Source organism: Carassius carassius, chromosome 6 (genome assembly GCF_963082965.1).
Source record: "Carassius carassius chromosome 6, fCarCar2.1, whole genome shotgun sequence".
Classification (NCBI taxonomy): Eukaryota; Metazoa; Chordata; class Actinopteri; order Cypriniformes; family Cyprinidae; genus Carassius; species Carassius carassius.
The window spans coordinates 39,381,598-39,407,195 of NC_081760.1; the positions used below are offsets into that span (position 1 = coordinate 39,381,598).

Below are 25,598 nucleotides of genomic sequence, written 5' to 3' on the forward strand. Positions count from 1 at the left end.
AATATGAACAGTCAGTCTTTTGAATGAATGTTAAAAATGCTCAGTTTTTAAATGAAGTTCATAATTAAAATTAATGACTCTGTTTTATATGTTATACTTTGTTAAACTCTTTTAGTAAATTAACCATGCATTATTTTTTCCTAATTATTGAAGGCATGAACAAAAAGGCATCTGAGCGAGGCTTCAAGGACAAAAGTTTGGGAGCCACTGACATAAAAAGGATGTAAAAAGCACAACACCTCAGAGAATGTCATAAGGCTCAGCGCCACAAGAGGGAGTATTTTTGGAGTGGAGTTAAAGGAAAACAAGACTCACCTTTAAACAGGTGACCAGAAACGAAAGTAAAAACAGGAGAAAAGAAGAGACGCCATTTCAGGGTTTAAACGGCCGCATATTTTGTGGTAAGTTCAGAACTTATTTTTAATGTAAACATGCAGTCTTATAAAGATTAGATAAAAGATAGTTTAAGATTTCTACTTTTTTCAAAACCTTTCAAAAGATTTTTCGAATTTCAAAAGCTGAACATTATATTTTGGTGGCTTAACAGCTCTGACCAAAATGGCAGTGACGTGGTTATGTGAAGTGTTTTGGTGAATTATATTCAGAGTTAATCAGAACGCTGGTTTAGCCTATATAACAAAAAACAAACTAATAAACAAACTGAAGGCTGCTGTGTGTAATTGCTTTATATTATGTAATGTGTAAAAATAACAATAGTGTTTTATTTATTTATTTATTTATTTTTTAAGTGACATTTTTGTATGTATAGTAATCAGGAAAATATCAACAGAGCAGTGGTAATTCATTCTGTTGCACAAACGAAAGAAAATTAAAAGTACCATTGTTGTCAAATTGCAAAAGTAATTTCTGATTTAAACTGATATGTGAGTGTGATACATTGAGCACAAACACAAAACCATTGCTGAGTAATGCATTTGTACTGCATTCTAATCTCCACATCAGTACTTAAACTACTAAAAGTACTAAACATTTGCAGACTGTTGTGAAGCTATGTTTTGTCTAGATTTCAAGTTCCTGCAGGAACCAGCATTAAACAAATTAGTAAATGATTACATGAATGTTCCTTGTTCTGCAGTTATACAGCAGATCACAAGCATACTTTGTGAATATTAATAAATGGATTGTCTTGTAAAAAAATAAAATTCTGTTATCACTTATTCACCCTCATAGAACGTTATCTATTTTTTTATATCTATTTGTCATGTATCTAAACAGTGTCTTCTTTCTTTTTTAACTATCTTTTGTATTAATTATTTTTTTAGGATGACACTTCCTCCAAAATGAGTCTCCATAACAAGGGGGATAACGAGGGCACTGCCTCTGAAATAAGTTCTTCATCTGCTGGATCCAGCTGTGTGTCTATAAAGAGTGATCAGTCAATAGGTTTTCCTCCTGGCTTAAATGAAGGAACAGTAACCTCTGACCCCAGGTAAGTGATTTTTTTTTTCAACTTTCCCAAACAGCTAAATCCCATGCAGTTTTCAAGAAAAATCTATTGACTTTTCCACAAACACTTGACTGAATTATGTTAACCCCCGCCCTATTCTCGCTTTTATACATATTAAAAAAAGTAATCTTTACCTTTACTCTTTTCTATCCTGTACTGTTTTAGCCTGAAAAATTCCAGCAGTTCTCAGTCTCCTTAAGTCACTGTCTCCGCTGTCTCCCACTACTCAACCAAAACAAAAACTAAGTTATAATTTACTCATACTGGTGCTCTTCTGATGCTGTATGCCCCTCTTTCTTTTTAGACCACAAAAACTTTACTTTATAAAAAATTCCCCAGTGTATTAATAATTGAGAAACTAACACTACATGTAAACCAAAAACAGTGTATGAAACGTGAATTATGAAAGGATGCAACTCAAAGAGGGGTATCAAAATCATATCTTGTAAAATATATATTTCACTTGGTCTCCAATTGTAATCTTTCTTTTTTGGTGCTATTTTTTTTTTTCATTTTAGATCTACACTGTCCTCTACATCCCACTGTCAGACAGATATGAATCAGCATAATACTGAAATAGCCCTAACGAAACACACACTGGAAACTGGAGACCTGCAGAAAGTCAAGGACCAGCACAAAACCAGCATGAAAAACAAGTATAGGATCATATTTGAAGGAATCAAACCAGAAGAGACCCTCCTGAACAGCATCTACACACAGCTCTACATCATAGAGGGAGAGAGAGAAGAAGTGAAAGAAGAACATGAGGTTTTACAGATGGAGAAAACAGCCAGAACACAACACTCACAAGACACTCCAATCTACTGCAATGACATCTTTAAAGCCTCCGCTGAAGCAGGATGTGAGGAGAAAGAGCAGATCAAGACTGTTCTTACTAAAGGCATCGCTGGAATCGGAAAAACCGTCTCTTGTGCAGAAGTTCATTCTGGACTGGGCCGAGGGAAAAGCCAATCAGGATGTAGATTTCATGTTTGTGCTTCCATTTCGAGAGCTGAACTTGATCCCAGATCATCAGTACAGTCTTCACAGACTTCTGCTGGACTTTCATCCTGAACTTCAAGATCTGGACTCACAGATTTATGAGGAGTGTAAAGTTGTGTTCATCTTTGATGGTCTGGATGAAAGCAGAATCACACTGATGTTTTCAGACGCTCAGAAAGTTTGTGATGTGACTGAGACTTCATCAGTGGCTGTGTTGATGTCAAAGCTCATGAAAGGAGAGCTGCTTCCCTCTGCTCTCATCTGGATCACCTCCAGACCAGCAGCAGCCAATCAGATCCCCTCCAAATACATCCACCGTCTGACAGAAATTCAGGGATTCACTGAGCCTCAGAAGGAGGAATATTTCAGGAAGAGAATCAGTGATGAGCATCAAGCCAGCAGAATCATCTCACACATCAGAAGAGCAAGAAGCCTCCACATCATGTGCCACATCCCCGTCTTCTGCTGGATCTCATCCACTGTGCTTCAGAAGCTCCTGGAAGAAGATCTGAGTGCAGAAATCCCTCAAACTCTGACTGAAATGTACATCCACTTCCTGCTGATTCAGATCAACATGAGGAAGCAGAAGTATGAAGAGAGAGATCCAGAGAAACTCCTGCCGTCCAACAGAGAAGTGATTGTGAAACTTGCTGAAGTGGCTTTCAAACAGCTGATGAAGGGCAATGTGATGTTCTATGAGGAGGACCTGATTGAGAGCGGCATAGACGTCACTGACGCCTCAGTGTATTCTGGGATTTGCACTGAGATCTTTGGAATCTGTGATTCATCAGAGGAAAGTCTACAGCTTCATTCATCTGAGCATTCAGGAGTTTTTTGCTGCTTTCTACATGTTTTATTACCATGTGAAGGAAACTATGAAGGGACTGCAAAATTTTGCTTCAGTAAAACATTTGCTTAAAGCTGCAGTAGATGAAGCCATTGAGTGTGAGAATGGACGTCTGGATCTGTTCCTGCGGTTCCTGTTGGGCATCTCACTGGAGTCCAATCAGAGACTCTTACAGGATCTACTGACACACACAGAGAACAGCTCAGAGAGCATCAGCAGAACCACACAGTACATTAAAGAGAAGATCAAAGATGGACATGGACTCTCCACTGAACGATCTATCAATCTGTTCCTCTGTCTGCTGGAAGTGAAAGATCAGACTCTGTCCGCAGAGATTCAGGAGTTTGTGAAATCAGACAAACACTCAGAGAAGAAACTCTCTGCTGCTCACTGCTCAACAATCTCCTACATGCTTCAGATGTCAGAGGAGACACTGGATGAACTGAACCTCATGAAATACAACACATCAGATGAGGGGAGAAGAAGACTGATACCAGCTGTGATCAACTGCAGAAAAGCTCTGTGAGCATTTAATGATCTCTTTGCTACTTTTTTTAAACTTTCTGTAGTTTTTATGCTTCATCTTTATTTTATTTTGATGATTTTGTTTTATAAATACAATAATTATTTTATTTATTTTACAAGAATGAAGCTGACATCATTGAAATGTCAGTAATGTACCAATGGGGTAAAGTAAAAAAAAAACTGGACTCTTATATGTTCTGCTCTCTTTCAGTCTTGCTGGCTGTAATCTGACTGCTCAGGATTGTGAAATTGTGTCATCGGTTCTAAAATCCTCAAACTGTGCCCTGAGAGAGCTGGATCTGAGTAACAATGACCTGCAGGATTCAGGAGTGAAGCTGATTGATGGACTGCAGAGTCCAAACTGTCAGCTGCAGATACTGAGGTCTGGGTTAAATTTGATTTGATTATAAAACAGTTAGTTTTACATACTTTAAAACGTTCTGCTGACTGTCTGTGTGTGTCTGTAGATTATCTGTCTGTGTGTGTCTGTAAATTATCTATCTGTGTGTGTCTGTAGATGATCTGTGTGTGTCTGTAGATGGTCTTACTGTGTGTGTCTGTAGATGGTCTTACTGTGTGTCTGTAGATGATCTATCTGTGTGTATGTAGATGATCTGACTGTATGTGTCTGTAGATGATCTCACTGTGTGTCTTTAGATGATCTGTCCATGTGTGTCTGTGGATGATCTGACTGTGTGTGTCTGTAGATGATCTCACTGTGTGTCTGTAGATGGTCTTACTGTGTGTGTCTGTAGATGATCTGACTGTCTGTGTCTGTAGATGATCTCACTGTGTGTCTGTAGATGATCTTACTGTGTGTCTGTAGATGATCTATCTGTGTGTGTGTAGATGATCTGACTGTATGTGTCTGTAGATGATCTCACTGTGTGTCTGTAGATGATCAGTCTGTGTGTGTCTGTGGATGATCTGACTGTCTGTAGATGATCTGACTGTGTGTGTCTGTAGATGATCTCACTGTGTGTCTGTAGATGATCTGGCTGTGTGTGTCTGTAGATGATCTCACTGTGTGTCTGTAGATGATCTGCGTGTGTCTGTAGATGATCTGACTGTGTGTGTCTGTAGATGATCTGACTGTGTGTCTGTAGATGATCTGCGTGTGTCTGTAGATGATCTGTGTGTGTGTGTGTCTGTCTGTCTGTAGACGATCTGTGTGTGTGTGTGTGTGTGTGTCTGTAGACAATCTGTGTGTGTGTCTGTAGATGATCTGTGTGTGTGTGTGTGTGTGTGTCTGTAGATGATATGTGTGTCTGTAGATGATCTCACTGTGTGTCTGTAGATGACCTGCGTGTGTCTGTGTGTGTCTGTAGATGATCTGTGTGTGTATGTCTGTAGATGATCTGTGTGTGAGTCTGTATATGATCTGTGTGTGTGTCTGTAGATGATCTGACTGTGTGTGTCTGTAGATGATCTGACTGTGTGTGGCTATAGATGATCTGTCTGTGTGTGTCTGTAGATGATCTCACTGTGTGTGTCTGTAGATGATCTGACTGTGTGTGGCTGTAGATTGTCTGTTTATGTGTGTGTGTGTGTGTGTGTGTGTAGATGATCTCACTGTGTGTCTGCAGATGATCTATGTGTGTGTCTGTAGATGATCTCACTGTGTGTGTATGTAGATGATCTGTGTGTGTGTGTGTGTGTGTGTGTGTGTGTGTGTGTGTAGATTATCTGACTGTGTGTGTAGATGATCTCACTGTGTGTCTGCAGATGATCTCTGTGTGTGTCTGTAGATGATCTCACTGTGTGTGTATGTAGATGATCTGTGTGTGTGTGTGTGTGTGTGTGTGTGTAGATGATCTGACTGTGTGTCTGCAGATGATCTGGCTGTGTGTGTCTGTGTGATCTATGTGTGTCTTCAGATGATCTAACTGTGTGTCTGTAGATGATCTGACTGTGTGTGTCTGTAAATGATCTGACTGTGTCTGTAGTTGATCTCACTGTGTGTGTCTGTAGATGATCTCACTGTGTGTGTCTGTAGATTATCTTACTGTGTGTGACTGTAGATGATCTGACTGTATGTGTCTGTAAATGATCTGACTGTGTGTCTGTAGTTGAACTGACTGTGTGTGTCTGTAGATGATCTGACTGTCTGGGTCTTTAGATGATCCGACTATGTGTGTCTGTAGATGATCTCACTGTGTTTGTCTGTAGATGATCTCACTGTGTGTGTCTGTAGATTATCTGACTGTCTGTGTCTTTAGATGTTCTCACTGTGTGTGTCTGTAGATGATCTCACTGTGTGTGTCTGTAGATGATCTCTCTGTGTGTGTCTGTAGATGATCTCAATGTGTGTCTGTAGATGGCCTGACTGTGTCTGTAGATTATCTGACTATGTGTGTCTGTAGATGATCTGACTGTGTGTGTCTGTAGATGATCCGACTGTCTGTGTCTTTAGATGATCCGACTATGTGTGTCTGTAGATGATCTCTCTGTGTGTCTGTAGATTATCTGACTGTGTGTGTGTGTAGATGATCTGACTGTGTGTGTGTAGATTATCTGTCTGTGTGTGTCTGTAGATGATCTATCTGTGTGTGTCTGTAGATGATCTGACTGTGTGTGTCTGTAGATGATCCGACTGTCTGTGTCTTTAGATGATCCGACTATGTGTGTCTGTAGATGATCTCTTTGTGTGTGTCTGTAGATTATCTGACTGTGTGTCTGTAGATTTTCTGACTATGTGTGTCTCTAGATGATCTGACTGTGTGTGTCTGTAGATGATCTGACTGTGTGTGTCTGTAGATGATCTGACTGTGTGTGTCTGTAGATAATCTGACTGTGTGTCTGTAGATAATCTGACTGTGTGTCTGTAGATTATCTGACTATGTGTGTCTGTAGATGATCTGGCTGTTTGTGTCTGTAGATGATCTGACTGTGTGTGTCTGTAGATGATCCGACTATCTGTGTCTTTAGATGATCCGACTATGTGTGTCTGTAGATGATCTCTCTGTGTATGTCTGTAGATTATCTGACTGTGTGTGTGTGTGTAGATGATCTGTCTGTGTGCTTCTGTAGATGATCTGACTGTGTGTCTCTGTGTGTGTGTGTGTGTCTGTAGGTTGTCTGGCTGTATGGTGACAGAGGAAGGCTGTGGTTATTTGTCTTCAGCTCTGACTTCAAACCCCTCACACCTGAGAGAGCTGGATCGGAGCTACAATCACCTAGGACAATCAGTCCAGCTGCTCAAACACAAACTGCAGGATCCAAACTATAAACTACAGATACTCAAGTATGTGGGACAGTTATAATGTAAGGCCATTTCATACCAGCGATGATAACTGTAATGATAACAATATAGTTCATAAAAATATTCTAAAGTCCCGTTCACACCAAAAAAAATAATTTACATTTAATCATTTAGCAGACGCTTTTATCCAAAGCAACTTACAAATGAGAACAATAGAAGCAGTCAGGTCAACAAGAGAACAACAACAGTAAAGTGAAGTGACATTCAGCCAAGTATGGTGACCCATACTCAGAATTCATGCTCTGCATTTAACCCATCCGAAGTGCACACACACAGAGCAGTGAACACACACCCAGAGCAGTGGGCAGCCATTTATGCTGCGGTGCCCGGGGAGCAGTTTGGGGTTCAGTGCCTTGCTCAAGGGCACCTAAGTCATGGTATTGAGGGTGGAAGGAGCACTGTACATGCACTCCCCCCACCCACAATTCCTGCCGGCCCAAGAATCGATCTCACAACCCTTCAATTGCGAGTCAGACTCTCTAACCATTGGGCCATGACTTCCCCTCAATACAAGTGCCATGACAAGTCTCAGTTAGTCTAGTACAGAACATGTAGCCAGGGTTGTTTGATAACCCTGCCCTTGATACTTGAGATAATTTTAATTTAATGATAACTGTAACTTAAACGATAACTATATTTGCATTCACACTAGCCAACACTAACTGTCTGTTTATTCTAAGCTTGAACACTGCAGTTTTAAAGTAACAGAAGTGGATGTAGGTGACATGCTACTGTTGCTTTACTTTTCACAAAGGCTTTAAAGGAAAACAGATGCTTCTGTGTTCATCAGATACATTTGTTTGAGTTTCAATTTTTGCTGCTCTTGTTGCATATACAAGGCTTTAACCAGTAGATGTCCTCGAGCATGCTACATTTAGAGCACATCTAAACATGAAATCTAGCTAGTATAATCTATTTGATCTAACAACACAAAAAACAACTAAAACAATGCACAGTCTGTTTCACTACTTCAGAGGAGGCAGCCAATGTAGTTAAAGGGGTCATATTATGCTTCTAGAAAAAACATTATCTTTGTGTATTTTGTGTAATGAAATGTTCTTAGGTTAAAAAAAACACTTTATTTTCCACATAATGTACATTATTTCTTCTCCTCTATGCCCCGCTTTTCTGAAACACGTTGATTTTTACAAAGCTAATCATCTTAAAAGCAAGTTGTGCTGAGATTGGCCAGCTATCCAGTGCATTGTAATTGGCTGAATACCTTAAAGGGTTAGATCACCCATTTAACACTGCTTCAGTTTATATGAGTTTATATGAGTCCACAAACTCCACACTCAGAGTGTTAAATTAACACTGGGGATTTTGCTGTGCAGTTTAAGATATTTTAGATTTAGTATGGGAGGTTTCTGTCCCTCCATAGAAGCTGTGTGAAAGGTATACTGTCCATGTCCAGAAAGGTAAAAAAAAAACATCATCAAAGTAGTCCATGTGACATCTGAGGGTCAGTTAGAATTTGCTGAAGCATCAAAAATACATTTTGATCCAAAAATAGCAAAAACTATGACTTTATTCATCATTCTCTTCTCTTCCAGGTCTGTTGTGAGCGCGTTCACGACACTGCAGTTTGTGATATCCGGTTCGTGAACGAATCATTCGATGTAACCGGATCTTTTTGAACCAGTTCACCAAATCGAACTGAATCGTTTGAAATGGTTCGCGTCTCCAATGGCTGACACTCCCTCTGAGTTCAAACAAACCAATATCCCGGAGTAATTCATTTACTCAAACAGTACACTGACTGAACTGCTGTGAAGTGGATTTGAGACATTAGTCTTTGCAACTTTACAGATCTTCTTTATGCACCAAGAGCTTCCCACTGTGCAAAGTTACGTCCAGTGGACATCTTTTTATGTCTTTGCAGACGTTGAAAAGACGTCCACTGAGGAGCCAGAATGAAAGTTTTTATGACGTCTTTTTTGACGTCTTCTGTACGTCTGATTTACACGTTCAGAGAACCTCCTTACAAGGTTAAAAAACTAGTTCAAAAGTGGTCAGTGGAAATATTGTCAACATCATTTAAGGTTAATTTAGACATCATTTATACGGTTTCTGGACCAAATCAACAGTCTCAGGATGCATTCGATTTAGATGTTATTTCAATGTAACACAATGTAACACACAATGACACTGTGTTTGTCCTAAAATCAAGAAAATAAAATAATTTTCATTGAATAATGAAATAACTGATGATTGAGCATGTGGTAAAATCAACTGCAAATCAAAGACATTAAATCTCTGAAGATCTCAGCAGAGGAGGATCAATTTACATCATTTACATCAACATCATTCGAACAGTGGTGGACAGTGTTTGGTTTAGTTGGGATCTTGGTCCTCATACTGCTTGTGTGAGCTTGTCTTTGGTTGTTGTAACTGTGTTATAAAACACTCTTAAGCATTAAGATCAAGCGTTATCATCTTGCTTTTAATGGTGATTAAACTATAGCACAATATGTTATTAATGTTTTGTTGCAACTCTGTGTTTATTTTCATGGACAGGCACCTTGTAGAAAAAAGCAATGTACTTATTTTTAAAGAACACATCATGTAGTCACACCCAGACATCAAGATTGTGGATATGCATCACATCAATGGTGACAATTAAAACAAAAAGGTCTGGAAAATAAGGATGAGTTTGTGCGATGAAGCCGTTTTGTTTGTTTTGATTGTCACCATTGTTGTGATGCATTTGCTAAATCTAGATGTCTGTGTGTGAGTACATGATGCTTTTGCTCAAAATATTTCAAACGCATGCATTTTGTCCAACTTCAAAATAAGTATTTTGCTCTTGGTGACTGTACTGTAGAGTCTAAAGGTTCAGGAGATATATGCAAACAAAACAGCACTTATTTCATGACCTGAGATACTTGTAATGTGATGACTTTATCATCACTAACAAAGAGCTGATAACACCTGAGATCTCTTAAATTTGTCTTTCTTTGCTACAACAACAGTGTTTCACAAACACACAGTTATAACAGCCAGAGACAAGCTAACACAAGAAGAATGAGGACCAAGATCCCAACTAAACCAAACACTGTCCACCACAATGGTGACTTCAAATGAATCAAATATCAACATTTAAACCTCTGTTAATTCTCAATAAGAGCTTCTCTAGATGTCTGACAGAAATAAAGTCAATCTAATGATTCTCATGTTTGTGGAGATGTTTGATCCTCCTCTGCTGAGATCTTCAGAGATTTAATGTCTTTGTTTTGCAGTTGATTTTACCACATGCTCAATCATCAGTTATTTCATTATTTCATGAAGATTATTTTATTTTCTTGATTTTAGGACAAACACAGTGTCTGGATATTACATTGAAATAACATGAGTCTAAATCTAATGCATCCTGAGAGTGTTGATTTGGTCCAGAAACAGTATAAATGATGCCTAAATGAACCTTAAATGATGTTGAAAATATTTCCGCTGACCACTTTTGAACTAGTTTTTAACCTTGTAAGGAGGTTCTCTGAACGTCTAAATCGGACGTACAGAAGACGTCAAAAAAAGACGTCATAAAAACTTTCATTCTGGCTCCTCAGTGGACGTCTTTTCAACGTCTGCAAAGACATAAAAAAGACATCCACTGGACGTAACTTTGCACAGTGGGTTGTAACACTCCAAAGAGAAAGGAACTGTTTAAATGGCATCATATGACCCCTTTAAAACCAGCCCTGGATACTTGAGATAATTTTATGTTTTATGTTACCCTGTTGCTGTTTAGAGCTTCTCCGCAATATTGTCTGCCATGTTAAACACACAAGCCCTAATTGGAATTCATTTATCAGCTGGAAAAAAATTGTGAAAGTTATCCCAAAGATATTGTTCGCTATCTGTCCACTGAACATTTTTTGTTGTTGTTGTTTTGTCTCAGTTTAAATCATGGAGGGCATTTCAGGATCACACCAAGACTGCGAAAATGTAAGTTATCTCAGTCAAAAAGACCTGTGCATATGATGTCATGATATCACTGATGTTCTGATCTGTTTTTCTGTGTTCAGATGCCTGTGATCTCACACTGGATCCAAACACAGCACACACTCAACTCATCCTCTCTGAAGACAACAAAGAAGCAAAATGTGTGAAAGATCATCAGCCGTATCCTGATCATCCAGACAGATTTGAGAACTATGAGCAGGTTCTGTGTAAAGAGAGACTGACTGGCCGCTGTTACTGGGAGGCTAATTTGACAGGCTGGGCTCACATTGCAGTGGCATATAAAGGAATCAAGAAAGGTGGGAGCGACTGTCGGTTTGGACTCAATGACAAGTCCTGGAGTGTTTACTGTTGTGGTACAATTTACTCTGTTTGGCACGATAAGAAGAGGACAAACATTCCTCTAAATTCACCATCTAATAGAGTAGGAGTGTATGTGGACGTGTCGGCTGGCTCTCTGTCCTTCTACAGCATCTCTGACACACACACACACACTCACACACATACACACATTCAACACCACATTCACTGAACCCCTCTACGCTGGGTTTAGGCTTTATCCTGATTCTGCTGTGATTCTGTCAAATTTAACAACCTCCTGTGAGGAATTGCAGAGACGCATATAATAGTGTAATTTCCATCTTTGAGAAGAAAAATTGAATGGTAACTGTGATTTTTGTAGTTAGAAATAGTTGCAGTTGTAGGATATAAAGTCACAATTACCAAAAATCAGAATCAGAAGGAGCTTTATAAACAAGTATGTTTACACACAGAAGAAGTTTGACCTGGCGACAGGAGCTTCCAGTGCAGAAGAAAGTACACACAAACATGATAGTGCAGAGTAGACATGCATACTTACACAGTAAAGATGAGACAACACTAATATAAGAATAACTGAAAAATAAATAATGCACTATATACAGAAATAGATATATTGAAAAAAAATATTTAAATTAATGTACAGACATTTTATTTACAAGTGTACCGTTTGTTTTTTAACAATATACAATTTTCAGATACTATGTATATTATGTAATTTATGATGGATAGAGTGTAGTTAAAGGACTAGTAAAGGACAGTTTTTTTTAGATATAGACTTCAAATGGCAATGAATAAAATTCGTCAACATTTCTGAGATAAAGATGCAATCACCATTAGCTCCAGGCTTTCATAGATATGCATTCAAAGACTGATTCAAATTCTGCATATTATTAATGGCTGAATAAATATAGAGCACAGGGTTTTGGATTTGAGGTTATAGAACTTTCTGGTCTGCATTTCACTTCAAAACAAATTGTGCAGTCCATCAACTAGGTTCCCCTTCGGTGGGCAGTAACACATGAATTCGGTTTGAACAAACTATTCTCTCACAAACACCATAGAAGTATATTGATCATAATAAAAAGTTCTGATTGGCCTTCTTTCACAACAATCCAATTCCCTTTCACTTAGAGGCTATAAAACGTTTAGTTTTTAGTAATCTATTTACCTAGTACTTTATTTATTTATATTTTACAGTACATTTCATAAATTCTGAATGCTTTTGTTGGTTTGGTTTTAAGGTATCAGGTTTTGTCTGTTGTTGTGGGTGTTTTAGACTCGAAGATAGTCAAATTGGCTTTGTGTGTTATTGTTTCATTTTTGTTCTGGATTAGTTATTAATTATGAAATAATCTGACTGAATCTAACTTCATGTTATTACAGTACTGACAGTTTAATGTTTAAACACCAAGGCAGGCAAAAAAAAAAAAACATCTTGATTGTTACAGCTACACAGTTTAATACTGGGTTACTGGTTTTCTTCAAAAAGCATTTGCTTTAATGATAAGGTTTTGAAATATGCAGATTTCATTCAGAATATTTAACATTTTGTATCTACTGTATTTTTTTGGGGGGCCAGTAGCCATCATGTAGTAGTATCACAACAAAACGTTATTTGATTCTTTAAAGCTGCAGTAGGTAACTTTAGTAAAAATGTTTTTTTTTTTTTTACATATTTGTTAAACCTATCATTATGTCCTGACAGTAGAATATGAGACAGATAATCTTCTTAGTGCATATCGCCACCTAATTGATGGCTGTGCAATTTTTTTTTTATTTCCATTTAATCTTTAATCCTTGAGAATGTGACTTATATTGTTTGTTTTATGCTAATTATATATTAAGTCATATCAGACATGTATTTTGATTTAAATTTAGACATCATAGAAAATGCTGATCCATGTGTGAGATGATATAAAATGTAATAAATAAAATAAATAAATATGTATAAGTTAAAAATTACTTTGTCATAGTGTTTTATAATTTATACAGATAACACTTATATATGCCAATAAAATAAATAATCATATTAGAATAATATATTGCCTTTTTTATTACTTATGTTAGCGCTTCCCCATTAACATATGAAATATATAAATATATATATATATATATATATATATATATATATATATAATAGGCTATATTACATATTGTAATATTATATAATGTTGTGCACTGTCACGCCCACTGAAGGCTCACTGAAGTTGCTTACTCTTAAACATACCCAGGTGTGTCCCATAACCTGCTTTCTGGAATACCCCCCAGGTAACTAGAGATAAAAGTAAAAGGAGGAAATGAGTCTTGAACCTGTAATAATTCATCATCAGAGCAAACTGCAGTTGTACCTTATTGAGTTTAACGTGCAGTGAAACTTAACTGCAATATCTAAATAAATAAATACAAGGGATCAACTGTATTTGTATTTTATTTTTGATTATCAGTGGTAAAATAATTAGACTGCACTTTCCTGCGGTCACATCAGAAGTAAGAATAAAGTTGTACTGTAGTACAGAACTAAGGAACTAGTTAAAGCAGTACATGATCATTTCTTCTACACACAACATGTTTTTAACTTTTAAATTTTGCGTTTTATCAACCAGTGAAGAATCTGCCCTCTGCCTTCAGTGATGTGACAGTGACCTCTGACCCCTGGTAAGCCACATAAAATGTTGCCGCTAGTTTGGATAGTTCAGCTGTGTGTTCAGTCAGCTAAAGCAGTAAAACACCGCTGCTGTTAAACTGTAATGATGATCTCAACCACTAGAAGGAGCTCGAGTGGAAAAAGAAAACAAGACTCACCTTTAACAGGTGACTATAAAGAAACGAAAGTAACCCAAGAGAAATAATAAACGCCATTTTGAGGAAACAATCGGCTGACTTTTGTGGTAAGTTCAGAGCTTAATAATTTAACCATGTAGTCATATAAAATATTATGTTCTTAATTGTTTCTTATATGGTATTTCAGTCCCGCATTACTGTATTTAGACAACTTTAAAACTCTGAAAAAATGTCTTAAACGTCGATGATTAAAGTGCTTAAGTGAATTTAGATGTTTGCACAAATTTCCTGGGGTGTTTGTTATATATATATATATAACATTGATACGTGCTATCGATTACAATCTGTTGTGTATAATTAATTAATATCCTAATTTGTGTAGATGTCAACGAAATTAAAGTTTGGTTAAACATGTATAATAGGCATTTTTTAACGTACATAATAATAAGAAACAACATCCATGAATCAAATATTGTAGATTCTGTTGAAAAAATAGAAAAAAAGAGATGTGCATTTATCACAACAATATTCTTTAACTATATTGACACCAGGTTTGCTTTGTCTTTTAACCCAGCTCTACAACCTATACAGCACCTGCATCGAGTTTAACCTGTATTCCACTGAACTATGGCTACAACACTGTGAATCTGTGAATTTGAGGGCTGGATTAATAACTGTAAATGTGTTTGGGCCAAAATGTGTGTAGATGAAAGCTCAATATTAATAGCAGCATTTCCCCCTTATTTCTTAAAGCAGAATAAGATATAAGCTGTTAGCGTGAGGTTTTTAATCAAAAGTAAAGACTTTTCACTGCAAAGGTGACAGCAGCTGCATATTCAGAATATAGCAATTTAAACTGCATAAAGTATGATTTTAAATCAATGTGCATTTAAATCACTTTCATTTTCATTTTAAATAACTGCATTCAAACTTTTATATGAAATAAATCCAAATGTACTTTTTTAGAAGAATGGGCTGAATTATTAATTGTAATTTATAATTATTTAAAGTAGGATATATAAATTACAAAGCATAAATTTGTTAAAATGATCACAACAGCAGCAAAGTGCATTGTTTTTCTGTTGCTTCATTTCACTTAAATTACCAAAGCGCCATAAGTAACTGTAAATAAGTGTCCAACACTGTCCTGCAGAGTTAATAATATCAGAATAATTATCAGGTTTTGTCTTTTTTTAAGCTGGTTACTAATATATATGCCTCTGATTGTCAATTACTATCATGCACTCAACAGATTTGTCTGATTGGTTGTGGTCAGTGCTGCTGCTGGAAAAAAAAATTATATATATATATATATATATATATATATATATATATATATATATATATATATATATATATATATATATCTTTAATGAAATGAGAGAAAATATGATGCTGTAATTGACAATTTCAATACATTTTTACATTTTACTCAAATTGCGACACTCATTATAACTTTAGAGTAATGTGCAGGGGGGTTTTTTTAGTAGTTTTTTTTTTTTTTTTTGGTTCATTTCCAGCCCTCCACGGGCCAAATGAATATGATGGTCCGACTATTTCTGCCTAAATGTACAGGAAACTTTTGTTATTGAGAATATAGATAAACAGTCATTCTCTCAACAGTATTTTGAGCAAAAGTGGAGGGCAGAGCCATGAATCTCAGTGAAGAAAAAGAAGACAATGATATTGCCTCTAAAATGAGTTCTTCATCTCCTGAAACAAGCTGCGATCAACCTATGAAGAATCTGCCCTCTGCATCCAGTGATGAAACCATGACGTCTGACCCCAGGTAAGACACGAGTGATGTACAGGAGCCTGCAATCAGTGAGTGAACTTTGCCTTGTTGTGTCGTAACAGAGGCTCAAAAGCATTTCCTTGAACAGGCAAAAGAGTAATATAGTAAAATATTCTTACAATTTAATATAATTATTTTCTATTTCAAATGTAATTTATTCCTGTGATCAAAACTGAATTTTCAGCATCATTATTCCAGTCTTTAGCATCACATGATCTTCAGAAATCAATGATTTGCTGCTCCATAAACATTTCTGATTATCATCTATGAAAACAGTTGTGCTGCTGAATATTTGTTTGGAAACTGTAAAACTGAGAAGTTAGCATTGCAAAAATATTAAGTAGCACAACTGTTGCTGTTAATAATTGGTCATCAGTAAATCAATGGCTGCTTCAGTGAGGTTATGAGAGTATTATGTAGAGTGGGGTATTATGAGTATAATAATGAGAGATTGAGTGTGTGTATGTGATTATCTACATCTGTTAGAGCACAAGTGTCAAACTCAAGGCCTGCAGGCCAAAAATCTTGTAAGTTAATTTCTGAAACATGAACACACTGTTGGTTGACTAAAGTGATATATTTGATGTAATAACTTTTTATTGGTTAAAGAGATTTTACATTGACTTCATCAGTGATGATCTCTATGAAATTGAATTTTAAATTAAGTGGTATTCGCTGATGAGTTTCTCCTGTTTTGAGTTTCATTAAGTGGCACTCAAAGTTCAAATCTAATATTTTAACTAAATTATAAAGGCTTTTGATGCCTCCCACTCCTGCAACAATGTAACCTGTACTGAAGTATCTGAAGAATCCCCAACACTAACACAGTTCTATTTGACTTTTGGCAGTATCAGCAGGAGGAAGAGACACAGATCACAGTCTCCACATTCAAGCTGTGTGTCTGTGAAGAGTAGCAGATCCATGAAGCAACCTGAAACTTTCAGTGATGCAGTGACCTCTGACCCCCTGTTAGTATAAACATTTACATGTTAATTTACTGTAAAGCAACTTACTTGAATAACATGATTTAAGACATATTTTTTTTTAAGAATTAACACTACATGTAATCCAGTAATATGTAATATGCATTGCACAGGGACATCAAAATCATATCTAGAAACATATCTATTTCTGATGGTATTAATTTCTGAACAGTCATTGAAAGCACTGTAATTATATTTTCTGACAGAATATATTTGACCTGCACTGCATCCAGTGAGGCTGGGGACCTGCGGAAACCAGTGGATGATGTTCTTCAGAGAGTGAAAGACCTCCACAAAACCAGCATGAAAAACAAGTATGAGAGATTATTTGAGGGACTGAAACTCCAGGAGAATGAAAGCCTCCTGAGCAGCATCTACACACAGCTCTACATCATAGAGGGAGAGAGAGAAGAAGTGAATGAAGAACATGAGGTTTTACAGATGGAGAAAACAGCCAGAACACAACACTCACAAGACACTCCAATCTACTGCAATGACATCTTTAAAGCCTCCGCTGAAGCAGGATGTGAGGAGAAAGAGCAGATCAAGACTGTTCTTACTAAAGGCATCGCTGGAATCGGAAAAACCGTCTCTGTGCAGAAGTTCATTCTGGACTGGGTCGAGGGAAAAGCCAATCAGGATGTAGATTTCATGTTTGTGCTTCCATTTCGAGAGCTGAACTTGATCCCAGATCATCAGTACAGTCTTCACAGACTTCTGCTGGACTTTCACCCTGAACTTCAAGATCTGGACTCACAGATTTATGAGGAGTGTAAAGTTGTGCTTATCTTTGATGGTCTGGATGAAAGCAGAATCACACTGATGTTTTCAGACGCTCAGAAAGTTTGTGATGTGACTGAGACTTCATCAGTGGCTGTGTTGATGTCAAAGCTCATGAAAGGAGAGCTGCTTCCCTCTGCTCTCATCTGGATCACCTCCAGACCAGCAGCAGCCAATCAGATCCCCTCCAAATACATCCACCGTCTGACAGAAATTCAGGGATTCACTGAGCCTCAGAAGGAGGAATATTTCAGGAAGAGAATCAGTGATGAGCATCAAGCCAGCAGAATCATCTCACACATCAGAAGAGCAAGAAGCCTCCACATCATGTGCCACATCCCCGTCTTCTGCTGGATCTCATCCACTGTGCTTCAGAAGCTCCTGGAAGAAGATCTGAGTGCAGAAATCCCTCAAACTCTGACTGAAATGTACATCCACTTCCTGCTGATTCAGATCAACACGAGGAAGCAGAAGTATGAAGAGAGAGATCCAGCGAAACTCCTGCCGTCCGACAGAGAAGTGATTGTGAAACTTGCTGAAGTGGCTTTCAAACAGCTGATGAAGGGCAATGTGATGTTCTATGAGGAGGACCTGATTGAGAGCGGCATAGACGTCACTGACGCCTCAGTGTATTCTGGGATTTGCACTGAGATCTTTAAGCAGGAATCTGTGATTCATCAGAGGAAAGTTTACAGCTTCATTCATCTGAGCATTCAGGAGTTTCTCGCTGCTTTCTACGTGTTTTATTACCATGTAAAGGAAACTATGAAGGGACTGAAAAATTTTGCTTCAGTAAAACATTTGCTTAAAGCTGCAGTAGATGAAGCCATTGAGCGTGAGAATGGACGTCTGGATCTGTTCCTGCGGTTCCTGTTGGGCATCTCACTGGAGTCCAATCAGAGACTCTTTCAGGATCTACTGACACACACAGAGAACAGCTCAGAGAGCATCAAAGATTCGATACAGTACATTAAAGAGAAGATCAAAGATGGACATGGACTCTCCACTGAAAGATCCATCAATCTGTTCCTCTGTCTGCTGGAAGTGAAAGATCAGACTCTGTTCAGAGAAATTCAGGAGTTTGTGAAATCAGACAAACACTCAGAGAAACTCTCTGCTGCTCACTGCTCAACAATCTCCTACATGCTTCAGATGTCAGAGGAACCGTTGGATGAACTGAACCTCCGGAAATACAACACATCAGCTGAGGGTAGAAGAAGACTGATACCAGCTGTGATCAACTGCAGAAAAGCCATGTGAGTGTTTAATTTATCTTGAGTATAATTTGCTTAGTTTTAGAATAAATTTTAACTAAACTGATTGTTTTGTTGATGTTTTTGAAAGCAGTTGTAGAAATGGTTTAAGAATTTAAATCTTGTGTGTTCACTCTCTTTCAGTCTTGCTGGCTGTAATCTTTCGGATAAGCAATGTGACATTGTGTCATCAGCTCTACAGTCCTCAATCTCTGTCCTGAGAGAGCTGGATCTGAGTAACAATGACCTGCAGGATTCAGGAGTAAAGCTGCTCTCAGATGGACTGAAGTGCCCAAACTGCCAGTTGGAGGCACTGAGGTTTGTCAGATTTGATCTTGGATATCACAAATGCTCAGAAATTGTTACATTTAACACACTGTTCAAAGAGGGCATTCCTGGTTCCAACAGCTAACTTATTTTTCCACTTGTAATTTTTTAATCAAATGGCTTAAAACAAATATTCTAGATGTCTACACTTTTTGCCTTTCTGAAATGTCCTTTCTCTAACAGTTTTAATAAACCAGATCTTCTCAAAATAGTCAAATTAAACGTTTTTTTTAAGATTTTACGTGTTTATTTGTAGTATAAATTGCAGAACTTCATGATGTTCAAATCCTTTTGACCTTTCCTTGGTAGCCTACATTAGGAAATCTTAAAATCTGTGATTTTAATGACCACATTTAGTAAAATAAGTTCCTGGATAAACTTCCATGTTAACATTCATTATAAATACACTGCTGCAAAAAGTACCTAAGAGAACAACTCTCTGAAACCTGGATAATTAATAACCAGTACTGCTGTAATAGATGATAGAAATCATTATAAAAGCTGTTAAAAGTATTAACAGGGACATTAATCAAGGCTAGGGTTACCATATACACCGTTCATACGGGACAAGTCCCAGCCAGGATTAATATTGCCTAGAATTTCCAGGTTTTGGCTATTTGCACTGTGCAGGTTGATTGTTGTGTAACATTCATGAGAGTTATAAAGAGCAGAGCAGATGGCTCAATATGCTTTCGGATCACTTTCACGTGTTTGTTCGTTCGACTTGAAGCATTGTGGCACACTTTGTTTTTGTTTTTTTATTTGTGCGCAGCGACGCTTCAAGTCAATTGAACAAACAAACACGTGCGCATAATTGTATCGCTTTGATCGTTCCCTCTAGATCTCACCTTCTCACACGCATCCCCACGATTGGTCGATTATGTACAATACCTGCATGTTATTGGTCAAACTGCTCTGGATGTTTTAGGCATTATTAAAATCCTGGCTGGGATGCATATGGTCACCCTAATCAAGGCACATAAATGGATCAACAAGAGTACACTGTAAACCGTTGGTTTAAAAAAACAGCAAAATTTTGACAGTAAAATACTGTTTTCCATTAAAACAGTAATATGCCATAAAACAATGCATTCTGGATAATTGTAATGTTTGAGAACGTAGGCTACTGCATTATATTGTGAATTAACCTTTTTGCTGTCACAGATTGTCCATGGCCCCAGCTTATTATTGTTTCACTTTCACAGCACGTTAAACATCACTCTCTTACTTGATCTGGACAATCTGTGCATCAATTGAAAGTTTAAAGACTCTAAAGTTTAAAGACAATGTTTGATAAAACATTCTATTAATTTTCCACTGATTTACGTGATCTGATGATAAATAGCCTCTCCCAGCTATTTGTGTGCTATATGTGTGCTCTTCAGTGCTCGCACTGTGTGTCAGACATACTTTAATTGGTCCTTCATCTTGTCAATCTTCAGAGTGTCATAACCGTACAGCGTCACATTGTGTAACATGGTTCGTGTACACTTTGTGGTTGATATCTGCCCACAACAACACTGATACACCGCTGTACCATGAAATATCCAAATAATAAACCCGCGATTACAATAGTAAAGCTTGGTATAAGATTTTCTTGAGATCTAGAGAATTTTTATAGAAAACATAGAAAATGTACATCTGAAATGCTAACTTGTGCAGCAATGTAAAAGGCTATAAATTGCATATTTTTACAAATGTAAACGACCAAATTCCACCCGTGATCGCAAAAGGAAGTTATTACAAACACTCGATCTGGGTTTAAAGTGAGTTTTGAGTAAAAGTGTACTAATCGTTTCATGAATTGTCTGATGTAGCTTAATGCTAATGTTAGCTCTAATGCTGCTAATAGCAGGTGTGGTTCTTCTTCATAATGCATTTTATTATAATTATTATTATTATTTACAGTGTAGTCTAATTGTTTTATTTAATCTTCTGTTTTGTAGATAATCTGACGTATGTGTGTGTTTGTGTTATGTATCAATTTATAGGTTGTCAGGCTGTATGGTGACAGAGGAAGGCTGTGGTTATTTGTCTTCAGCTCTGAGTTCAAACCCCTCACACCTGAGAGAGCTGGATCTGAGCTACAATCACCCAGGACAATCAGGAGTCCAGCTGCTCAAACACAAACTGCAGGATCTAAACTATAAACTGCAGATACTCAAGTATGTGGGGAAGTAGCAGGATTTTACACTAGATCAATAAAACTGATAATCAGTGTTGGGTGTTATATGTATACACGTACAGTACTGTGTGAACATTTCCGGCACTTACTGTAAAGTGAATATCTCTTAAAAATATATATTATATTATTAGCATAAAAACAAATAAAATCAGTGTTTGATGGCCACCTTTTGAGTTCTTGGATTAGGACCCATGGACCCATCCCACCCAGGTCATTTTCTTTTTTAATTGTTACATTCGGGCAGATGGTACAAGATCCTGAAAACTCTAACGAACAGACTAAAATAATTTCTATGTCAAAGCCATGCCTGTTTTAAATACTGAAATAACAGAGACAGAACATAATATGCAATGCTTTATATGAGTCATGTAACTTTCTGCTGAATGTTACATGTCTTGTGTATGTACGGTGTGTTTTTATTTTAGTTTCTGTTATTTATTAGATTTGTTTATTTTAATTTAGATTTATTTTATTAGATCATGCAACCAAATGACTGCATTTCAATTCTATTGTACTTGTACAATGACAGTAAAGACATTTAATTCAGTTTTGGTAAGACATTTTTGAAAAAACCATTTTGAAAAGTACCAGAACACATTTGATCTGGATTAACATAACACACTTTGCTTTTTCTGCCATAGTCGTTGCCTGGGTTGCATAAGTATGTGTGGGGTGGAGCTATTGAAATAGGGACGAGATCCTTTTGGGGGTAGGGGCGTGTTTGTTTTGGCTATTTGAAATATCAGTATCGTTTACCAGAAATTGCTCACCCCCCTTTAAATCTATACCTTGGTTGAAATTATGATATTTTGAGAATTTTTGAACTGTTCGAACAATTTATTTTGTGTTTAGTCACTTGGTCTTGAATTTATCTTCACTAAGTTATGGGTGTTGTTGGTTTTTTGAGCTGATGTGTCTTTGGTGCCTTTGTAGATATTAGTTTATTAGACTTTTAATAATAAATCATTTATCATAGTTTCTATTTGTCTCTTTCTAGGGTGGATAATGGAGAACATTTTAGAATCACACCTGGACTGAGAAAATGTAGGTTTTTCTCTGACACATTCATAGGCTCATGTTTGTTTGACTATATTATTAAGTACACTGCATGGACATCCACTGATTTTATAACAGGTTAATTATATTTTCTATAGCCTGACTCAACCCTTACCCCTAAACTTACCCCTCACAGAAACGTGTGCAAAACAATACACGTAAAAATATGTTTTGGCTAATTTATAAGTCGATTGTCATAATATTTCACTACACAAGGACATTTGGCTCTCACAAGTATAGTTAAACTAGTACACACACACACACACACACATACACACATACATACCCACACAGAGCTCTGAAACTGGCATATGTGTATCATTCTTGTTTTCAGATGCCTGTAATATCACACTGGATCCAAACACTGCACACACTCAACTTGTGTTGTCTGATGAGAAGAGGAAGATTATACATGTGACAGAACCACAGCCGTATCCTGATCATCCAGAGAGATTTGACAGCTGTGAGCAGGTTCTGTGTGTTGAGAGTCTGTCTGAACGCTGTTACTGGGAGGCTGAATGGACTGGGAAGGGTGCTGAAATAGTAGTGTCATATAAAGGCATCAGAAGGAAAGGAGTGAGTGATTGCTGGTTTGGATACAATGACAAATCCTGGAGTCTGTACTGCTGTGCTAATGAATTCACTATATGGCACAGTAATGTGAGCAATAATATACACTTCCCTTTATCCTCTAATAGAGTAGGAGTGTATGTGGATGTGTCGGCTGGCTCTCTGTCCTTCTACAGCGTCTCTGACACACACACACTCACACACTTACACACATTCAACACCACATTCACTGAACCCCTCTACGCTGGGTTTGCAGTTTATGCTGATTCTACAGTGTCTCTTTGTCAGGCTGAACAGCTTGCTGTGAGAAACAACTGAGACAAGCTCTCTCTTTTCCCGGTAGTCACATTTGTTCCTCTATTTTTTATATTAAACAACTAACGCAGTGCTTCAATCCTGGTCCTGGAGACCCACCACTCTGCACATTTTCTCCCTTACTTTATTCAGATCATCAGCTCACTAGGAAAGAGCTCCATTAACTGAACTTAATGTGTTAGATAAGAAAGACATTCAAAATGTGCATAGCAGTGATTCTTCAGGACCAGGATTGAAAAGCACTTAATTTAAAACAAAAAATTAAAGCTTTGTTGCTTTAGATTATAGGTCATCTTCATGTTAGTGTACATCTGAATGTTGTCCAGACTTGTTTGTTTTTACAAAATATATCTATAAAAAATACTATCACATTGAAAGAGTGTGTGTGTGCACATCCAGGATTTTGTGAGTGCATAGACACGAGATATTTTTGTTTTGTTGGAGACTCGTACAAATTGATGCTCGCTGGGATCTTGAGAATATAGATGATTGTTAATCCAGAAAGGAGAGTAAAGCTGAAGTATGTTTATTAATTTTTCAGGCCTGTCTGAGCAGAAACACTAGAGGAATGTTTTTGATGCCAGGACTGATTCATTTATTGCAGGGTTGCAAGTGTAAAAGTTAATAATCGTAATAATATCTGAGAAAACCATATATTGTTTTTTTTTGTTGTTGTTGTTGTTGTTGTTGTTGTTGCTACATCGACATATTATGTTACTGAGAATACTTTAATTTCCCCATGTTTTCTATTGGGTTTTTAAAACCATTTGGTCAAAGAACCTAAACATTTTCTTTCCTGTACTAACATGCTTTATTTAGGTGAAAATAAATGATCAATTACAGCTTTTATTCAAGTAAAAAATATATATTTCCAGTTGATGAATATTACTGACTTCATTAGGTAGCTGCAACTCTTTAATGTAACAGCTGCACAATTTAACACTAGGTTACTGGTTTTCTTCACACATGCAGTGTCTGTGCTGTTACATCTGCAAAGTTTAGCCTCAGATTAGTTCATTGAACATGACTGCATGCTAACAAACACACAGGATTTGAACAATACAATTAATATCTGAACATTCAACAGGGCTCTGTGTGGTGGGAAAAGCCCTGCTGACTGCACAGTTGTCTGTTACTCACTCAACGGTGTGGGGGTTCCCCATTTGATGCATTTGATGACTGCTTTTGACATCAATTAATGTGCAGCTCTAATACACTGTTTTGATGTTTAATATCTTTAAATTGGACGCTGTCTGTGGAACTGTCGAATTAACATCACATAATTCACCCATTTCTCCTGAATCACATGAAAGTAAGTGGCCAGTGAACTGGGAGAAAACAAAGTAAGCTTTATATTAACCGACACTGTGTGTGTATATGATAGGAATTAAATGTCAGATTATTACTGCTGCTTTCCATGGAAATTTGTGTATTTACCAAGCTATAAATGTCTTTTTTGTTGTTGTTGTTGCTAGTACTAGTGTCTGTGCATTTTAGAGTCTTTAAACAACTTAGCTTCCTCATATTTATCTGAGCTGCTTTCCTCACTTAACCCCGCTCGAGCTCTAAGATCTAGTAATCTTAGATTGCTCACTGTTCCTAGAGTCAAATTAAAGAAAAGGGGTGAATGTGCCTTCACTGTTGTAGGCCCTAAACCCTACCAGATCATGTTAGATCTACTGCTACTTTACAGGTTTTTAAATCTCTACTCAAAACACATTACTTCTCCATCGCTTACAATGTTACTTGTTACATCTCTGTACTCGATTTTCAATGACAATTCTGGTTTTATTTCTTACATGTTGTTATATATTTTAAATGTGGATATGATTTTAGTTTTTAGTTGTGATATATATTGATGCTCTATTTACCATTTTATTTTGATGCTGTAAATCACATTGGTCAGCTGCTGCTGTTGTAAATGGAGCTATATAAATAAATTGAACTTGAACTTAATTGAAATGTCGATTAAATGTCTGAAACTTAAAATCCACTTTATGTGGCTGAAAACACTGAACAGTTAAGGCTCTGGCTCAGCGCTAGCCTAAGCACATCAAAAGGTTTTTAAATTGAAATGGGGGGAGGGAGACAAAATGAACCTGGGGTGAACAAATCAGATTTGAGGAAGTAATGCTAAGACTGAATGTTAAAATGCAAACACCTGATTTCTT

General features: G+C 37.1%; 1 protein-coding gene and 1 pseudogene across 2 annotated transcripts; both read left to right on the forward strand.

Moving 5' to 3' along the window:
- LOC132142869 (NACHT, LRR and PYD domains-containing protein 12-like) overlaps window positions 1–12,900 on the forward strand; it is a 52,091-nt pseudogene extending 39,191 nt beyond the window's left edge.
- Window positions 12,901–14,229: 1,329 nt separating this feature from the next.
- LOC132142870 (NACHT, LRR and PYD domains-containing protein 3-like) lies at window positions 14,230–25,133 on the forward strand. 2 transcript variants are annotated; one of them, XM_059553055.1, is made up of 8 exons: window positions 14,230–14,270; window positions 15,787–15,952; window positions 16,807–16,926; window positions 17,148–18,977; window positions 19,119–19,292; window positions 21,293–21,466; window positions 22,484–22,530; window positions 22,877–25,133. In XM_059553055.1, the coding sequence occupies exons 2-8, from the start codon at window positions 15,816–15,818 to the stop codon at window positions 23,428–23,430; spliced, it is 3,036 nt and encodes a 1,011-aa protein (XP_059409038.1). In that variant the 5' UTR covers window positions 14,230–14,270; window positions 15,787–15,815; the 3' UTR covers window positions 23,431–25,133. The 2 variants fall into 2 exon arrangements, with proteins under 2 accessions (XP_059409038.1, XP_059409039.1); XM_059553056.1 differs by having other exon boundaries at window positions 16,819–16,926.
- The last annotated feature ends 465 nt before the right edge of the window (window positions 25,134–25,598 follow it).